The sequence below is a fragment of the Pseudoliparis swirei genome, chromosome 13, assembly GCF_029220125.1.
Source record: "Pseudoliparis swirei isolate HS2019 ecotype Mariana Trench chromosome 13, NWPU_hadal_v1, whole genome shotgun sequence".
Taxonomy (NCBI): Eukaryota; Metazoa; Chordata; class Actinopteri; order Perciformes; family Liparidae; genus Pseudoliparis; species Pseudoliparis swirei.
The window spans coordinates 15179298-15199396 of NC_079400.1; the positions used below are offsets into that span (position 1 = coordinate 15179298).

General features: G+C 47.5%; 1 protein-coding gene across 4 annotated transcripts; it reads left to right on the plus strand.

The window, feature by feature from the left end:
* The first annotated feature begins 271 nt into the window (after positions 1 to 271).
* rab3gap1 (RAB3 GTPase activating protein subunit 1) lies at positions 272 to 19854 on the plus strand. Of its 4 annotated transcripts, none has more exons than XR_008833485.1 (25): positions 272 to 317; positions 394 to 449; positions 794 to 872; positions 950 to 1082; positions 1181 to 1259; positions 3664 to 3783; positions 4072 to 4237; positions 5041 to 5140; positions 5512 to 5593; positions 5735 to 5803; positions 6276 to 6349; positions 7254 to 7346; positions 7453 to 7625; positions 8674 to 8781; positions 8914 to 9086; positions 9235 to 9289; positions 10405 to 10707; positions 12554 to 12691; positions 13215 to 13442; positions 13534 to 13630; positions 14043 to 14146; positions 14482 to 14597; positions 15585 to 15687; positions 15945 to 16992; positions 19121 to 19208. XR_008833485.1 is itself a non-coding variant. In XM_056429402.1 (25 exons), the coding sequence occupies exons 1-25, from the start codon at positions 300 to 302 to the stop codon at positions 19352 to 19354; spliced, it is 2925 nt and encodes a 974-aa protein (XP_056285377.1). In that variant the 5' UTR covers positions 272 to 299; the 3' UTR covers positions 19355 to 19854. The 4 variants fall into 4 exon arrangements, 3 of the variants coding, with proteins under 3 accessions (XP_056285377.1, XP_056285378.1, XP_056285379.1); XM_056429402.1 differs by having other exon boundaries at positions 15945 to 15968; positions 19121 to 19854; XM_056429403.1 differs by lacking the exon at positions 15945 to 16992 and having other exon boundaries at positions 19121 to 19854.
* Positions 19855 to 20099: the final 245 nt, after the last annotated feature.

A 20099-nucleotide genomic window follows, 5' to 3' on the forward strand; every position in this document is an offset into this window, starting at 1 on the left:
GAATCTCAAAATGACGTTGTACCCCTCCTCCTCATCGGTGTCCTTCCTCTCTCCCTTCCAAACTACCAGAGACACTAACTGTGATTCCTTTCCTTTTCTTTCTCCACCTCCTCCCTCCTTCTCTGCCACCATGAGTCCGCTCACAGATCAGACGCCACGCGGTCAGAGTGTCATTACAGGGCTCGACCAGAGGGGGCGTTGCTGCGCCACGCGGCGTCTCCGCAACCGGAAGCAGGAAAGAGAGGCTGCGGAAGAAGAAGAAGAAGAAGAGGAAGAGGAAAAATAACAACAACATCGACATGGCTGCCGACAGTGACGTGAGTTCCTAAGCCGAGTCACGTCTCTGGCTCCACGTCTCCCCGCGAGGCTCTGACCCGCTTCTCTCTCTTGCAGCCCGAGTCCGAGGTGTTCGAGATCACCGACTTCACCACCGCGTCCGAGTGGGAACGGTGAGCGGGCCTGGCTCTCTGTGACGCGCACGCGCACTGACAGCTCATCATGATGAGTGACACATCACCGAGAACACAAACTACCTCCGTGGTCTTCACGCGCATGTGACGGTCTCTGTCCTCGGACCCTCACATCAGAAAATGAATATTTATTTATCTGAATTTCAATATTATTAAAGTGCATTGCCCTCAGTGTCGTAGAATGGTCCTAAAGTGACAGTTATAACAACGACAAGTCTGCATTAGATGTTGACTCAGCTGACATTTACTTCAATGAGATTGTTGGAGATTATTCCTGAAACTAAAGTCTGAAAAGAAGTGTGTGTGTTCCTCCATCCTTTAAGGTTTGTGTCCAAAGTGGAGGAGGTGCTGAATGACTGGAAGCTGATTGGGAGCTGTGCAGGGAGCTCCACGCCAGAGAAGGTATGGTTCTCCTCCACATGTGGCTGACTGACCCACAGCGTGTCCCTCTGGTGTGACGCCACGTTACTTCATCACAGGGCGAGTTCACCAGTGGCACCTGGGGGGAGAAGTCTCAGGATATCCAATTTGCCGACTTTAAGTTCCACATCATTCATTACTTCCTGAAACAAGAGCGTGAGCAGGACAAGGGGACGGACGAGCTGGAGGAAGGTACGTGTGTCGTGATGCGGAGGCACACAGTTCATGATTTAAAGATGTCTCCTATGTAAAGATGCACAATAAGAGTGACCTCTTTTTCTGGTGTCCAGATGCATTCCCCCTGGCAATGCAGGACCTTCTGTGTATGAACAATGACTTCCCTCCCCGAGCCCACTGTCTTGTCAGATGGTGAGTTCCATCATGACTCGTGTTTTCATAATCCGGTAACACAGGAAGCCGCGCGGACACTCAGCCCTGGCAGCTGGATGCTTTACATGCAGCAGTTCAGTGAAGAGTTGTTCCTTCCATCATTGTGTGTGACTTTGTGACTATGTGACCGCTCACCAATGTTTCTCTGGTTGGAAACCAGCGCTCTGGTAGCAGGGGTAACAATGTGGATGTTGTCTTCCTCGTCAATTGTCTAATAATTATAATATTGTTATAAGTTTATGTTGATGTAGACTAAATACTGGTGACTACCACACTTCAGAGATGAAACTGGTGCGAACAACAGACTTGAGTTAGGGTGAGGGTTAACCCTATGCAATGATGACCCTGAGAAACCCTCACTGGAAACGCTGTTGGGAAAGGGCAGGCACTTTAAAAAGACATGGCAGGTGACTGGATGAACTATCTGTCAGTCAAACTCTTACTGAAGCTAGTCGTGAGAAAAGTCTTCAGTGTCGCTCTCTCGTCTTCTTTCAATGTAGAAACACTCTCTAGTGCTTAAGAGCGGATGCTACAGCAGCAGCTACGCTAACCTAAGCCCCGCCCCTAGCTACCATCAGCTCCTCACAGGACGCTGATTGGTCCGTGCTCTGGCTTACTGGACACCAACGCATCACTTGAAGCAAGATGTACAGTGCATCCGGAAAGTATTCACAGCGCTTCATTTTTTCCACATTTTGTTATGTTACAGCCTTATTCCAAAATGGATTAAATTCATTATTTTCCTCAACATTCTACACACAAAAACCCATAATGACAAAGTGAAAACTGTTTTTTGCAAATGTTTGCACATTTATTTAAAATAAAGAACGAAAACATAACATGTACATAAGTATTCACAGCCTTTGCTCAATACTTTGTTGAAGCACCTTTGGCAGCAATTACAGCCTCAAGTCTTCTTGGGTATGATTCCACAAGCGTGGCACACCTATTTCTGGGCAGTTTCTCCCATTCTTCTTTGCAGAACCTCTCAAGTTCCATCAGGTTGGATGGGGAGCGTCGGTGCACAGCCATTTTCAGATCTCTCCAGAGATGTTCAATCGGGTTCAAGTCAGGGCTCTGGCTGGGCCACTCAAGGACATTCACAGAGTTGTGCCGAAGCCACTCCTTTGTTATCTCGGCTGTGTGCTTCGGGTCGTTGTCCTGTTGGAAGATGAACCGTCGCCCCAGTCTGAGGTCCAGAGCGCTTTGGAGCATGTTTTCATCGAGGATGTCTCTGTACATTGCTGCATTCATCTTTCCCTCAATCCTGACTCGTCTCCCAGTTCCTCCCGCTGAAAAACATCCCCACAGCATGATGCTGCCACCACCATGCTTCACTGTAGGGATGGTATTGGCCAGGTGATGAGCAGTGCCTGGTTTCCTCCAGACATGACGCTTGGCATTCAGGCCAAAGAGTTCAATCTTTGTTTCATCAGACCAGAGAATTTTGTTTCTCATGGTCTGAGAGTCCTTCAGGTGCTTTTTTGCAAACTCTAGGCGGGCTGTCATGTGCTTTTTACTGAGGAGTGGCTTCCGTCTGGCCACTCTACCAAACAGGCCTGATTTGTGGAGTGCTGCAGAGATGGTTGTCCTTCTGGAAGGTTCTCCTCTTTTCATAGAACAATGCTGGAGCTCTGTCAGAGTGACCATCGGGTTCCTGGTCACCTCCCTGACTAAGGCCCTTCTCCCCCGATCGCTCAGTCTGGCTGGGCGGCCAACTCTAGGAAGAGTCCTGGTGGTTCCAAACTTCTTCCATTTCCGGATGATGGAGGCCACTGTGCTCATTGGGACTTTCAATGCTGCAGAAATCTTTCTGGACCCTTTGCCAGATCTGTGCCTCGATACAATTCTGTCTCGGAGGTCTATAGATAATTCCTTGAACTTCATGGCTTGGTTTATGCTCTGATATGCACTGTCAACTGTGATACCTTATATAGACAGGTGTGTGCCTTTCTCAATCAACTGAATTTAGCACAGATGGACTCCAATCAAACATCTCAAGGTTGATCAGTGGAAACAGGATGCACCTGAGCTCAATTTTGAGTGTCATGGCAAAGGCTGTGAATACTTATGTACATGTTATGTTTTCGTTCTTTATTTTGAACAGATTTGCAAAAATTTGCAAAAAACAGTTTTCACTTTGTCATTATGGGGTTTTGTGTGTAGAATGTTGAGGACAATAATGAATTTAATCCATTTTGGAATAAGGCTGTAACATAACAAAATGTGGAAAGTGAAGCGCTGTGAATACTTTCCGGATGCACTGTACGTTTGACATGTGATCTCCTGACATCACGAGGATCCAGCTGCAGTGGTCATTGGAAGGGGGTGGGGGGGATGTGATGCTGATTATGCTCTGCTGTAACTGTGTCTCCGGCGACAGGTATGGCATCCGAGAGTTTGTGGTCCTGTCCCCCGGAGCCAACTGCGAGGCGATCATCAGCGAGTCCAAATGCAACCTGCTCCTCAGCTCCATCTCCATTTCTCTGGCCAACAGCGGCAGGTGAGTCGTCCCATCGCGGCTGCCGCCGGCTGCGTGGGAAACGTCATTCCTTCTCCAACGGACACCTGGGGTGGCACGTTGGGCCTTGTTGTTCCTTGTTCTCTCGTATCAAATGACCCAGTGAGCCGGCAGTACTTTGATGAACTGTTACAGTAACGTATTGATGTGTGTGTGTCCACGTGACGGTGAGGCCTCATGGCTCACAGAGAACCCTCCGTGCTGTCAGACGGTGCAAGTCATTCAGTTCCTCCGGGTAATGGCTGCTGCCTGCTCCTCTTGTGTCCTCAGCCAAGTGCCCATATTTGTGCAGATCCAGCAGAAGTGGAGGCGGGTGTATGCCGGGGAGTGCCAGGGTCCAGGTGTACGCACAGACTTTGAGATGGTCCACCTGCGCAAGGTGCCGAGCCAGTACAACCACCTGTCTGGCCTGCTCGACATCTTCAAGTCCAAGATCGTGAGTTTCTTCCATCGGCTCGCTTCTGGTTTATAAAATACATAAAGCAGTGCGGTCACATTATGGATCACAGCACAGGCTGTCGCTGCTCATTTAATAATATCAAATAAGACCAGAGGAACCACTTAAATACTTGACCACAGACACATGTAGAACTTACAACAAAAACCTACATCAAATGTTGTGGGATGGGTGGCCTGACCCTTTTTTTCATACTATAGCTCATAAAAATAACTGATGAGGAAAATAATTAAAGGTTAAGTTTCAAGCAAGATTTATTGGCAGGAATGAAATATAATATTCATAACTATTTTTTTATTGGTGTATATCCAGGTGAAACTAGGACTTGTTGTGTATACCTTGCCTAGAATGAGCCCTTCACGTCTCCATAGGGAGGGCTCTCGTCCTACGGTGGCCCTGAGGGGACAAACACTGTTGTACGTTACCTGAAAGCCGCCGTGTTCTCTCCACACCTGGACAGGGAGGGGTATTAGTTTGGTGCAATCTGCAAACTCACCAATAGATGGCACAACATCTTACACACTGCTCCTTTAAGATTTACACTATTTATGTTTTTAAATATAAGGACAGAAATAGGGATTCAAAAGATGACGATACCACATCTGAAACGGGTTTCTGTCTCTGAAGCTCATCTCTGATTCTGTTCTCTAGTTTTCTGATAAATAATCAACCCAGGTCTGCTTTACATTCTGCCTGTTCTGAGGACAGATACAGATAATTTGGTTGGCTGAACAGATGCAGAGGACAGTGTACTAGCCCTCTCCTTTCCTTTCCTTCCTCAGGGCTGTACCCTGTCCCCTCTGCCTCCCATCAACATCGCCATCCGCTTCACCTACATCCTCCAGGACTGGCAGCAGTATGCGTGGCCTCAGCAGCCTCCAGGTGGGCTCAGAACCAAATAATCTCATGTGGCAATAATCGCCATTTAATATTTGACACATCTGCTTCACATTGGTGCGTTAACTCCCGGACATTCAATAGATGTTGTAAATGTTGGCATGCCAGCTGTTTACGGTGTTTATAAGTCTATTTATTATGTTAGTGCTTTGTTCGAAAACAAGAATTATTGCAAAATTAATTTCATATTTGTGAAGTGGCTACAAGGATCATACACATTGCACACATGTTGCGCACGAGGTATCACGCGGGAGGAAGACGCTGTAGCTCCTCCCACTGACTCGCTGTAGCTCCTCCCACTGATTCATGCTGCGTGTCACTTTGTGACGACCCTCTTGTCGGCTTTTGTTTGGCAGACTTTGACACACTCCTCGGAGGCGAGGTGGGCGGGGTGGAGTTTGGGAAGCTTCCGTTTGGAGCCTGCGAAGAGCCAATCAGGTAAAGGCATTGTAACCCTGTTGACACACGACAAGCAACTGAGATGGATTTTAATTCACAAATAGTTTTACAATGAATCTCTAAATCTGCAATGTGCACCGACAAAATGAATGAAGTTGTCTCTGTTTTTGTGTGTTGTAGTGAGCTTCATCTGGCCACCACCTGGTCCCACCTGACAGAAGGCATCGTTGTGGATAATGACGTGTACAGGTACGGGCCCTGAGCTCTCTGCCTCCACAGTTTCATAGATAGACAGGTGGAGACTTCATTAGTGTTAGCAGCGGTACATGAAGAATCCTGATCCGATCCGCAGGCTAAGACGATCTACCTGCTGGTAAACAAACAACAAAGGAGCTTCTACCGGTTCTGCCGGGTCAAGCCAATGAGGAGGTGTCTTAAAGCTGCATTCTCTCTACTGACCACCAGGGGCGACTCCATTCAGTGTACGAATGGTTGCGTGATGTCATGTAGTGTTAACGTGCTTTGAGTTGACAGAAGATGAGGGTAGAGAGATGCAAGTGCACGTCATCTCCGTGATGGTGGTTGACCACAGTGTGTGATGACCATCAGCTGACGCCATGTTTGTTCTCAGAACACTGTTTCATGTGCTTCAACCTAAAGTAATCAATCCCATACTGGGTGATGTAACCGGCTCCATCTCTCTCTCTCTGTGACCCGGCAGTGACCTGGACCCACTCCAAGCTCCTCACTGGTCCGTCCGAGTCCGCTCAGCTGAAAACCCCCAGTGTCTTCTGGGTAAGATGAATCCCTCGGTGTCCAGTTGATACTCGCATCATCCGGTTTGAAGGACAGCTTCTCTCAAGACATTGAAGTCATCTTCTACCAGTAGACACAGCTCTTCATGCTCCGCCTTCTACTAGTAGACACAGCTCTTCATGCTCCACCTTCTACCAGTAGACACAGCTCTTCATGCTCCGCCTTCTACCAGTAGACACAGCTCTTCATGCTCCACCTTCTACCAGTAGACAAAGCTCTTTATGCTCCACCTTCTACCAGTAGACAAAGCTCTTTATGCTCCACCTTCTACCAGTAGACAAAGCTCTTTATGCTCCACCTTCTACCAGTAGACACAGCTCTTCATGCTCCGCCTTCTACTAGTAGACACAGCTCTTCATGCTCCACCTTCTACCAGTAGACACAGCTCTTCATGCTCCGCCTTCTACCAGTAGACACAGCTCTTCATGCTCCACCTTCTACCAGTAGACAAAGCTCTTTATGCTCCACCTTCTACCAGTAGACAAAGCTCTTTATGCTCCACCTTCTACCAGTAGACAAAGCTCTTTATGCTCCACCTTCTACCAGTAGACAAAGCTCTTTATGCTCCACCTTCTACCAGTAGACAAAGCTCTTTATGCTCCACCTTCTACCAGTAGACACAGCTCTTCATGCTCCGCCTTCTACCAGTAGACACAGCTCTTCATGCTCCACCTTCTACCAGTAGACACAGCTCTTCATGCTCCGCCTTCTACCAGTAGACACAGCTCTTCATGCTCCACCTTCTACCAGTAGACACAGCTCTTCATGCTCCACCTTCTACCAGTAGACAAACCTCTTCATGCTCCACCTTCTACCAGTAGACAAAGCTCTTTATGCTCCACCTTCTACCAGTAGACAAATCTCTTGTCATCTCTCCATGCAGGTGACTTGCTGACGGAGTTCTTTAAGCTCTGCTGCAGGAAGGAGTCCACAGAAGAGGTACTGGGAAGAGGATCGGCAGAAGAGGAGGGCAAAGGTCAGGTTACCGGCTGCACCGTGGTGACATCACACGCATCACTAGAGGGAGGAGCCTCTTCTTGCGCTGCGTAGCATGACTGTTACTGCTGTTGTTTCCTCTGCAGACAGCAGCGACATCAGCTCTGCTCTGTCCAAGCTGACGGAGCCGTCGGCTGCCGTGCCCATCTCCAAACTGTCGGTGTCCAACATGGTGCACAGCGCCCGCAAGCACATCCGGCGCCGCCGCCGCGTCGACGAGTCCCCGCTCAACACGGACATACTCAATTCTATCCTTCTGGTAATGGGTTCATTACTGCATTAGGTGTCTTCATATTAGTATATTACAACAAGATGATCTCCACCAATCCATCCGTTCATGTTCATCCGCTTATCCGAGTCCGGCTCACAAGGCGTTCAGCTCTTCCCACGGACCCCTCCCCCGGTGGCCCTGTGAGGGTAGAGGGTCCTGAGTTGCCCTGAGCCTCCATCAGCCTGGAGTAACGTTTCCTGGGAGGCTGATCAGTGAGACACCGAGGGCTGCAACAACGAATCGATAAAAATGCTAAAAATCGATGATTAGAATAGATGGCATTGAATTTCATGATCGATTCGTTGTGTCCCGCGATTATTACGACCAATCAATAAGTCTCAGAGATGTTTGAGTATTGAGTTGAGTGCAGAGTGCAGAGCGGAGGTAGAGGAAGGACCATAACGCTGCGCTGCGGAAGCCAATCAGCATTTATATACTCGGACACGAGGGCGTTACATGTTCAGACGTGTGTGGGACGTCCTTAACACGTATGAAGCAGAACTAGTGGTTAGTTCTTCATGGTGGATGAAGGAGATGATAACTGTTTCCATGGAGATAAGCCCCGCCCCTCTCTGACGCGAATGAACCGCAAATAGTCGGACGAGTAAACTCGCGCCAGTAAAGCGCCGTCAGTTCTGTTTTTGAATTTAGGGTTTCAAATGAATGTTTAAAAAAAATAATTATACGATCTATCGATTAATCTCAAAAGTAATCTACAGATTAATCGATCATCAAAATAATCGTTAGTAGCGATACCCCAATAATTAAAATAAAATAGGAACCACCCCGCTCTGCCACTAGCCAAGACACCCCATAATATCCAGAGCTTCATCCTCATGCAGCTGTGAGACCTCAGCCAGCTGAGTGCTCTGAGTCTTTAAACTCGGCCTCCTCCGTAGAGGACGTGGTGGTCGAGTTCAGACGTTCCTCCACCTGCTACGTCCACCCTTCATCCACCTCTCCAGTGGACCGATGGATTGCCCTTTGGTAAATTGGACTTGTATCCTGAGTGTTCATGTGTCGGTTCTGGTCTCAGTATCTGTTCCCAGATGCAGCCGTGGAGAAGTCCTCCGAGAACAGCAAGAACAGAACCACCCAGCTGGGCTCCAGTGGGAAGGGCGAGCACAACAAACACTCTGACTATGTACGTGAGCCTTTCACCACCAACACACTGCACTGTACGTACTGTACATGTATCGCTATCAAAGGAACGAGAATGACTGAAACCATGACAACATTAAACATTAACCCACTCCATCGTCCCCCTGCTGTCCAGAACCTGTTCCTGCAGCTGAAGTCGGCCCCCAGCGACAGCCTGACCTACCGGCTGGCTCTGTGTGCGTGTCTGGTGAACTACAACCATGGCGGCCTGCGTGCGGTCGCCCATCTCTGGCAGGAGTTTGTCCTTGAGCTGCGTTACCGCTGGGAGAACAACTACTTCATCTACGGGTGGGCGCACACGCCAGAGGAAGCCGTCCCATTGGACGATGAGCAGCCGTCCCTGTTGCGACGCTCTGAAGTCGCTCATAGATTTAATCTACATGCCACACGGTGGGAGTACAGGGCGTGTCATCTCACACAAACCTTCCTCCCTCAGGCTGGCTGCTGGAGCGCCAGATCTCCGCTGTTGTCTTCTGCACCAGAAGCTCCAGGTACATAACATATGTTATAGGTTTGAGCCATGAGGTCAGATAAAAATATAAAAAAGATAAAGGTGCAACATTATTACTAAATAATACTGAAGTTCCTCAGTTAACTGGCGTAGTCTCTGTCATGGTTTAGCCTGTGTGGTACTTCATTGAGAATCATCAAAACAGTTCAATCATGTATGTATTGATAATCAATAATCTGATTATAGTAATGCCGTAATCACAATGAAGTCATCGTAATTTGAGGGAGATTTTGACGCAGAAGGGACGTCAAAACCACCAGGAGGACAACATGAGCATACAGCCAGAACCATGAGAACAGAACCCATCCATCAGAGGCCGAGCGTGTGTTGGACAACAACTATCAACAACTATCAATAACTATTAACTCGTCTGAGTGACGCTGTAACATTATGTCTGAGTGACACTGTAACATGATGTCTGAGTGACGCTGTAACATGATGTCTGAGTGACGTTGTGAGTCACATGATGTCTGAGTGACGCTGTAACATGATGTCTGAGTGACGCTGTAACATGATGTCTGAGTGACGCTGTAACATGATGTCTGAGTGACGCTGTAACATGATGTCTGAGTGACGCTGTAACATGATGTCTGAGTGACGCTGTAACATGATGTCTGAGTGATGTTGTGAGTCACATGATGTCTGAGTGACGCTGTAACATGATGTCTGAGTGACGCTGTAACATGATGTCTGAGTGACGCTGTAACATGATGTCTGAGTGATGTTGCGAGTCACATGATGTCTGAGTGACGCTGTAACATGATGTCTGAGTGATGTTGTGAGTCACATGATGTCTGAGTGACGCTGTAACATGATGTCTGAGTGACGTGAGTCACATGATGTCTGAGTGACGCTGTAACATGATGTCTGAGTGACGCTGTAACATGATGTCTGAGTGATGTTGTGAGTCACATGATGTCTGAGTGACGCTGTAACATGATGTCTGAGTGACGTTGTGAGTCACATGATGTCTGAGTGACGCTGTAACATGATGTCTGAGTGACGTTGTAACATGATGTCTGAGTGACGTTGTAACATGATGTCTGAGTGACGCTGTAACATGATGTCTGAGTGACGCCTCGTGTTGCCGTGCAGATGCTGAACTGCTGCATCGAGAGGAAGAGGGCGAGAGACGAAGCTCGCAAGGTGCTGGAGGGGAGCCGAGAGCGAGAGCGCCGGGTGTCCGGCGGCCGGCCCGCGGCCAGGGAGGTGTCCCCGGGGAAATCCTGGGACTCGTGGAGCGACAGCGAGGAGGAGTTCTTCGAGTGCCTGAGCGACCAGGGCGAGATCGAGGCGGAGAAGGACGGCAGCAAGAGTAAAGCTGAGGGCCGACTTCACCCCCACAACAACGCCACCCTGCTGAACTCCACGGAGCCGCTCTACGTCCCCGTCACGCAGGTCAGCACCGCTCAGCCACACTGCTGTCCACGTAAAGCTGTAGAGGAGTGTTCATGAGAGTCACGGTGGGAGATATACAGGCTGTTACATGTGTTAGTGCTAGTTAATATGAAGGCCACGCCGTAAGAACAATTTGATTTGGCTTATTCTAAAATAATGCGGACAATGTACAGAGCTGTGTACAAAGTTTGTTTTCAATACATGAGTAAATATGATGGGAGAGATGTTTGTAAGTTTACTGTACAAAAGACTAAAAAAGGGATTAAAAGAAGATGTATTTCTATTGTAGGGGTCCAATTATGGAACAACGTTAAAAATGGATGTAAGGATGGTCAACTCATTTTGGTTTTCAAAAGGATTATTTATAAAACAATTTTTGAGGGTTATAAGTGTGTTTGAAATGTATGTATATGGAAGATATATGTATGTATGTGTGTGTATATATATATATATATATACACTACCGTTCAAAAGTTTGGGGTCACTTAGAAATGTCTTTATTTTTCAAAGAAAAGCACTGTTTTTTTCAATAAAGATAACATTAATCAAAAATACACACTATACATTGTTAATGTGGTAAATGACTATTCTAGGTGGAAACATCTGGTTTCTAATGAAATATCTCCAGAGGTGTATAGAGGCCCGTTTCCATCAACTATCACTCCAGTATTCTAATGGTACATTGTGTTTGCTAATCGCCTTAGAAGACTAATATCTGATTAGAAAACCCTTGTGCAATTATGTGAGCACAGCTGAAAACAGTTATGCTGGTGATATAAGCTATACAACTGGCCTTCCTTTGAGCTTGAAGTTTGAAGAACAAAATTAATACTTCAAATATTAATCATTTTTTCTAACCTTGTCAATGTCTTGACTATATTTTATATTCAATTTTCAATAAAAAAAAAGTGAGTTTTCATGGAAGACACGAAATTGTCTGGATGACCCCAAACTTTTGAACGGTAGTGTATATATACAGGACTGTCTCAGAAAATTAGAATATTGTGATGAAGTTCTTTATTTTCTGTAATGCAATTAAAAAAACAAAAATGTCATGCATTCTGGATTCATTACAAATCAACTGAAATATTGCAAGCCTTTTATTCTGATTTATTGCTGATTATGGCTTACAGCTTAAGAAAACTCAAATATCCTATCTCTAAATATTAGAATATCATGAAAAAGTATACTAGTAGGGTATTAAACAAATCACTTGAATTGTCTAATTAACTCGAAACACCTGCAAGGGTTTCCTGAGCCTTGACAAACACTCAGCTGTTATAAATCTTTTTTTTTACTTGGTCTGAGGAAATATTAAAATTTTATGAGATAGGATTTTAGAGTTTTCTTAAGCTGTAAGCCATAATCAGCAATATTAAAAGAATAAAAGGCTTGCAATATTTCAGTTGATTTGTAATGAATCCAGAATGCATGACATTTTTGTTTTTTTAATTGCATTACAGAAAATAAAGAACTTTATCACAATATTCTAATTTTCTGAGACAGTCCTGTATATATATATATACACAATTATTTATATAATTCTTCTTTATTATTTTTCTGATTTATTTGATTTTAATAATTTGGTACAGGAATATATAAGCATTTTTGCTTCTACTTATACCTTTTCAGTCTTTCTGTTTTGTATATTATATAGTATATATTGTATTTGTATTTGATTGACTGAATAAAATACACAACAACAACCACAACAGAACACACGGAAGGAGGAGCAAGTCACTCAAACCCATCTGGTCACCATACTGGCCTCCACCCACAGAACAGATCAGTCTTGATTAATATACTGTCTGTGTGTGTGTGTATGTGTGTGTGTTTGTGTGTGTAGGAACCTGCTCCCATGACAGAGGACCTGTTAGAGGAGCAGTCCGAGATTCTGGCCAAACTGGGCACATCTGCTGAGGGAACCCACCTCCGAGCCCGGATGCAGAGCGCCTGCCTGCTGTCGGACATGGAGTCCTTCAAGGTGAGCCGGGACCACGTCAGCCTAGACACATTTAAACGACTACGGTTTCCATTAACCAAACAGGTAATGATGGTTCTCGGCTGCATCATCAGAGACTTTTAAAATACTCACTCCAGAGCCGAAGGAGACGCTATTGGCTATCACAACATGGAGAACCAACTGAAGTGTGTTTATAATCTATTTCATTGACTAGTTGTTGCAGAATATGCTGTCATAACTGTTGTAATGTAATTAGATGTAGGTTTATTTGACATCATTAAACACTTATTTACCTAAAGACAACCATCACATACATTAACACAACTGTTGGATTAAAGGAGTCAGTAAATCCTCTCACGGTGGCAAATACAATATCCATTCAATCCCGTCGATGAGTTCTAAAATCGCTCATCTACATCTCGTGATCATAAGAGACGAAACAGTTCTCTGGTGCTGAAGATGTCCTCCAGCTGCTGGTTCACGTCTCCTGGGAGGATTGATGGTGACGGACACGGATCTCATGGCGCTCCCTGTCTCTCCTCAGGCGGCCAACCCCGGCTGTGCCCTGGAGGACTTTGTGCGCTGGTACTCTCCTCGGGATTACGTGGTGGAGGGGGGCGTGGATGAGACGGGCAGCCGGGTGGTGAAGGGGGAGCTCAGTCCCAGGATGAAGATCCCGGGCAACATGTGGGTGGAGGCCTGGGAGACGGCCCGGGTCACACCTGCACGCCGCCAGAGGAGGCTGTTTGACGACACCAAGGAGGCCGAGAAGGTAGACGCCTCTAGCTGGACCACACCCACAGGTCTACTGAGAGGAGGCATAGGAGTCTATATGTATGACACTAACTGGGCTCTCCCTCCAGGTTCTCCACTATCTAGCAGTGCAGAAACCTGCAGACCTGACCCGCAACCTCCTGCCCTGCATCCTGCACGCTGCTATCCTCAAGCTGAAGGAGGAAGGTGAGTCGAGGCTGCTGTGGTTAGTTATGACATCATCTGGGGACTGTTGTCGTAGGGCAGTGGTGCATCACCAGGTAGAGCTCAGTGTGTACCCCCTGTGCACACACAGAGGGTACACAAGATGTTTAAGGCCAAAGGTCACGAAACACCTTATTGAATTGATATGCTAATTCTGATCACTTCAGAGTGATGACATCATGGACAGACATGGATGTCAACTGGAAGTTGGATAGTTGGCTGTACTTCCTGTTGGTTGCTGATTGGAGTTTGCAGCCTGATCCCACGGACCGGGTCCAGTTCTGTTGTTGGAGTGTACTGACGGTGTATTTAGATTCAGTTGTGAAACAGTTTCTCTCAAGATGAAAGAGATTAAAGATTACATGTTTAAATGGAATGACTCCGCCCCTCCCAGAGTCAGCGGAAGACATCCCATCAGTCAAAAGGAGCATCCAGCAGGCGACGGGCCAGGCCAGCAAGCTGCTGCACCCCCTCAACCACGACTACAAGAAGATCGAGGTCAGTGAACCCGGACCTGAAGGCTTCAGTCCGTCTGTGGTCCTCACCGGAAACACAGCCCGACTCGCTCTTCCTCCGCTTCATACCATCTCTTACCTAATCACAAGACCCATGAGTAGTAATGTCTGAAGACATGAGTAGAAATGTCATACGATTGTTCAGCTGATTAAACTCTAATGAAAATCAAGTCATCCTTTATGATGTTCACTCTCTAAGTAGAGTGAACAAAAACCACAATTCATAGGACTGCACCTCCCAATGCCATGGAGCACAATGTGAACTTCCTCCATTGTGTGTGTGTGTGTGTGTGTGTGTGTGTGTGTGTGTGTGTGTAGGAGTTCATCAGTCAGCTGATGGCCATGGAGACGGCCATCACCAGAGCTCGCTCCCTCAAGGCCAAGTTTGCCAGTTGTGAGGGCGGAAGGGGCGAGGACACAGAGGAGCTGGAGAAGTGAGTCCCTCACACTGACTATCCTCCATGAGTCCCTCACACTAACTATCCTCCATGAGTCCCTCACACTAACTATCCTCATGAGTCCCTCACACTAACTATCCTCATGAGTCCCTCACACTAACTATCCTCCATGAGTCCCTCACACTGACTATCCTCCATGAGTCCCTCACACTAACTATCCTCATGAGTCCCTCACACTAACTATCCTCCATGAGTCCCTCACACTAACTATCCTCATGAGTCCCTCACACTAACTATCCTCCATGAGTCCCTCACACTAACTATCCTCATGAGTCCTCACACTAACTATCCTCCATGAGTCCCTCACACTAACTATCCTCATGAGTCCCTCACACTAACTATCCTCCATGAGTCCCTCACACTAACTATCCTCATGAGTCCCTCACACTAACTATCCTCCATGAGTCCCTCACACTAACTATCCTCCATGAGTCCCTCACACTAACTATCCTCCATGTGTCCCTCACACTAACTATCCTCCATGTGTCCCTCACACTAACTATCCTCCATGTGTCCTTCACACTAACTATCCTCCATGTGTCCCTCACACTAACTATCCTCCATGTGTCTCTCACACTAACTATCCTCCATGAGTCCCTCACACTAACTATCCTCATGAGTCCCTCACACTAACTATCCTCATGAGTCCCTCACACTAACTATCCTCATGAGTCCCTCACACTAACTATCCTCCTCCATGTGTCCCTCACACTAACTATCCTCCTCCATGTGTCCCTCACACTAACTATCCTCCATGAGTCCCTCACACCAACTATCCTCCTCCATGTGTACCTCACACTAACTATCCTCCATGTGTCCCTCACACTAACTATCCTCCATGAGTCCCTCACACTAACTATCCTCATGAGTCCCTCACACTAACTATCCTCCATGTGTCCCTCACACTAACTATCCTCCATGAGTCCCTCACACTAACTGACCACCTTTGATGTCTTCCTCCAGGTTTGTGAGCTCCCTGCTGGAGGAACCTGAGGTGGTGGTGATGGGCGCTGGCCAGGGGCCGGCCGGCAGCATCATCCACAGGCTGTTTGTCAACGCCCAGAGGGTAAGCTGCCTCCCTTTCCCCCTCCCCACCCCCACCCCCAAGAAAACCTCCTTTCTCCTCTGAGTCAACCTGTGATGCAGCTTTATCTTCTAAACCATCGGTGCTCTGTGCTGCTGCTCTACGTTACGAGGTGTGTGTGTGTTTGTGTGTGTGTGTGTGAGTATGTAATGGGCAGCCAAGCAAAACTTCTTCTTCTGTTGTACGTTTCCTCCATCGGACTGTATCTGTGTGTTTCTTCCCCTGCTGCTTACGTCAAGCTGGCTGACTTCACCAGTGACGAGGTAACTACCAGTAGAGCTACAGCCCTATCTACCAGTACAGCCCTACCCCTCAGCTGCCCCTCACTAACATTACAACACACACACAAACACAATTGAGCAGGTAGGATTGGGCTCCAGAAGCCTGTATGCACTACAAGGAAGCATTTTATTCGTTTTACTAACATATTGCTCCTATTGTAATCCTGTTGGGGGTGTTCTATATGTACTGTGTGCTCTAGCTGTGTTTATTTGGCTTTAGTCCGTCTCAGGTCCTGTGTTCCTGTTATTTAGACAGGAAGTCGTCTGGATGTTAACACTGATCACATTCTGTAGTTCAACCGGTGAGGAGCTCCCCTCATCGCAGCAGACCTGTGTGTGCTGCTGGTAAACTCTCCTTCCCCTCGGCTGCTCAGTGAAGAGGCTGCAGGCTGACTTGAGACAGCAGCGTTGGCCTCCGCTCTGTGTCCGCTGGCCTTGTTCTGTGGCCCCCTAGTGGTCAGAAGCAATTAACCTAAGAGACACGCACAGTGTACGAGCGTCACATGAACCCTGCTGGCTGTTTATAGAACATACAAACATCTAAAGAGTTAAGACATGTCCTGTAGAACACGCATAACCATTCAGGAGGAGGTATTCAAACAAATTTTTGAATACCTCCTCCTTAAATCGTCCGTCACCTGCAGTTTAGTTACACACACACACACACACACACACACGAAAGCCCAACCCATCGTAACACGCCTGTCTGCCTCTCCCACTGCCCCCCTGTGCTCTGCTGTGGCAGCAGGGTCTTCTTGGTGACATGGAGGTGGCCCAGGTCTACTCCCGGGGCCGCCGTGGTCTTGCTGCTCCGGCTGTTTGATCTCCTGTCGTTCCAGCTCAGCTGCTTTGTGAAACGGTCCTTCCACAGTAAACAGAAGGACACGGAACCAAATCCCCCAAAGCCAATTGGGCCTCATGCAGCAGCACGCTCTCATCTCTTCTCTGGAGCTCGTTTGAGTCGGCTCTAGATGCACCGAGCGTTCTCCCCCGTCTCACCTACCAGGTGTGCTGAAAGATGGAAACGTTGGAGAAGTGTGTCGGATTGTTTATGAATATGATGGGAAACGCCCCCTTTACAGCATGTAAGGACAGATGCTCTGGCACATGGCCACAGAGAGGTGGGAGGAGCTTCTGTTACGGTCATCAAAGAGCAGCATGTACACGGAGAAGCTGAACACACACACACTATCCTCCAACGCTGTTATTGACTCAATAACATTTATTTAATAACCATTATTACCACTTGCGTTGGACACACCATTAGTGGGCTGTGAACACAAGATGTATTTCATGTCCTCTGACCTCAGAGCGCACCAGTGAGAACACTTTGAACCCCAGAAATCAATAGGTACGAGTTATGAAACGAGGAAATAAGTTATTGTATTGCTTCCTGCATGAGGCCCTTTGTTGGTGCTCGTCTTCAGCTCCCCCGTCTCCTTCCTCCTCTGGGGAAGCCTGGCCCCAGGAGTCCAGCCTGACACGACCGTGTTTCACCTGCACGCTGGAGCCTCTCCGTTGGCAGCTCATTTGTTTTCTTTGTGTTGGTGCATGTGCTCTTCATACCCTGGGAACAGGAAGTCTACTGTTCACTACTGAAGCCACGAGGCCCGTTTAATTACTCTGTTAATGAGGTCCGTGAACACTGGACCAACACGGCCTGTTGCACCAGCTGAACCAGTCATCTGGTATTTAGTTTGATACGTTTGTGAAGTCTTCCTTTACAAACCGTTTGACCAAACTCACTTTTCATTGGACAAAAGTCAAACTTTACAAACGTTAGACGTCCACAAATAACGAGCCGCTGTAAAAGATCTTTGATCCGTGCAATGCAGTAACATTGGCAGACATGTTGTGTCTGAGCACATTCAATGTTCCTGGAAACATCCCGTGTTTGTGTCTGGCGTGGAGGACGTGTGAGGACCATTAGCCTAGTGTAGCATCAAGGCCTGGAGCACAGGGGAGCAGCCTAACTATCAGGTCTCTGTTGGCCGGACAAGAGTCCAAGAAGTCCAAGGGGAGCTGGACCCTGGTCTAGCAGGTGGTCGCGTGTCTCTGGCTCATGGAGACAGTCGGTCCGGGTTGAGGACGAACGTTGCAGTCGCTAAAAGAGCTGCGAGGTAGCGTGTGTCCACTCGCCGTGGGTACCACCGCGGTTATGACGTGTCTCACTACACTAGGACCAGAAATCAAATCCTTGTTGTGAACCAGGTCTGCATCAAGGACAAGTCTCCTTGTGAGACCTGAATATGGGGCACCAACAGGTCCCCCAGCAGCTTGAGGGCCATGTGGCCCTGCAGCAGCTGGTTCAGCCTCCGAAATACGGCCGGCCATCACATTCAAAGGGCTCCTCCACATTGTGAAGAGAGGCTCCATCTTTAAGCTACCTGCAGCCGCGTGTCTCCTGGAGGCGGGAGACAGTGACCCTTACAAGACGGTGCCGGCTGCTCTGATTGGATTAGCCTCTAGACTGTTTGTCCTTTGTTTCCACATAATTAATGACTTTGAGTTCTGCAGGTTCTGGATCCGTTCTCCGTGGTTGTTTTGTGAATGTGAACATAGATTATGTGTCCTGCTGAGTGGAGGATGAGGAGGAGCCCTTCATTCAGCGGCCACCTGTGTTCACCTGAATAGTTTGTCATTTAATTAATGTGGATGTTATTTAAAAAGAACAAAACCACATCTTGGTTTGGAGAGCTCAAATGAAAAGAATCCATGACGGATGATATTTATTCTTTAATATGTAGTCACGTTGAACCCGATTGAGCTGGATGTTCACGTGGCTGCTGGAGTTTAGTTTAGTTTTGCATTCCACTGTCTATTGTGTGTGTTCACATCACAAGGGTCGACTGCATAGCTAACACAAGTATTAAAACCTGACTCCACACCTGTCCTCTTGACTGCGATAGAGCTCCAAGTGTTTAGTTATCTGTCAGTGAATCATTAAACGAACATCTCAATGGATTTAAAGCTCACATGGACGCCGTCGGTCCTGAGACCGACGGACGTCTCTTTGACTTTTAGAAACCTTCAACTCTTCATCGTGAAAACTATTGACCTCCAACTGGTGTATCCGGCTGCACGTGTACATGCACACCTGGTGAGTAACATGCCTCCTCCCCTCCCCCTCCCAGACGGCCCTTCTGGCTCCACTGGACGAAGACTTGGGCCGCGACAGGAAGCCGGCTGCAGGAAGCAGTAAAGCGGCCGACTTCCCTCCTCCGGCGGGCCGGGAGATCCTGCTGCGCACGTGCGTCCCGCGGCCGGCGCCGTACTCCAAAGCGCTGCCACAGCGGCTGTTCTGTGTGCTGATGAGGGAGGAGTTCAGGCTGGCCGGGGCCTTCTCATTGGACACGGCCTTCTTCTGAGACCAATCGGCCATGACGCCGGTCTTCCATCTGAAGCCACGTGGACCTGGAGGAGCAGAGGCGTGGTGGGTTGGTGGTCCAGTCAATGTCACGTGTTGTCTCTTTAACTCTCATGTGCATCTGACATGAGAAAGAGATCCCAAGATATTACTTTCTGTTATTTATTGCATTGCCGTTGTCACTTTACAAAACAAAGTTGTGTTGATTTGGAAAGTCCCCGGATCATAAATGGTGTATAATAAGTACGGCGTCAATAAAAGTTGTACATATTAGTCCCCAGATAAAGCAACGCGCCCCGTGATGTCATGCCTCCGTACGCTCTGCTGTGTTCATGGTCTCTGCAGCGTGACATCGGGATTTCATGCATCTACAAGCTGCAATTAAGTCACTTAAATATACTAAATTCTTCAGTCGGTCTGCTGGTTGAACAAAGTCTGGTTCTGTGAATTCATCACTGGTGTGCTATGAACCTCTTTCACAATAAAAGCCCTTCCTCTCGCCGTCAGAGCTCCGTCTTTGTGCATTTCCTCTTGTGAACAGTTCTGATCTGCTTAAAATAATAATGCTGGTTTAAATTAAATTAAACGTAGCCCTGCTTGTTTTAATGAACGGGTCACATGCCCGCAGGTTGTGAACTTTAGTGCATTGTATTTTATGAGTTATTACCCTCCCAACTCGAACTCTGTGAACGCAAGTGAGCAAACTGCTCTGTTCTGCAGTCACTTTCTATGGTTACCGACACGAT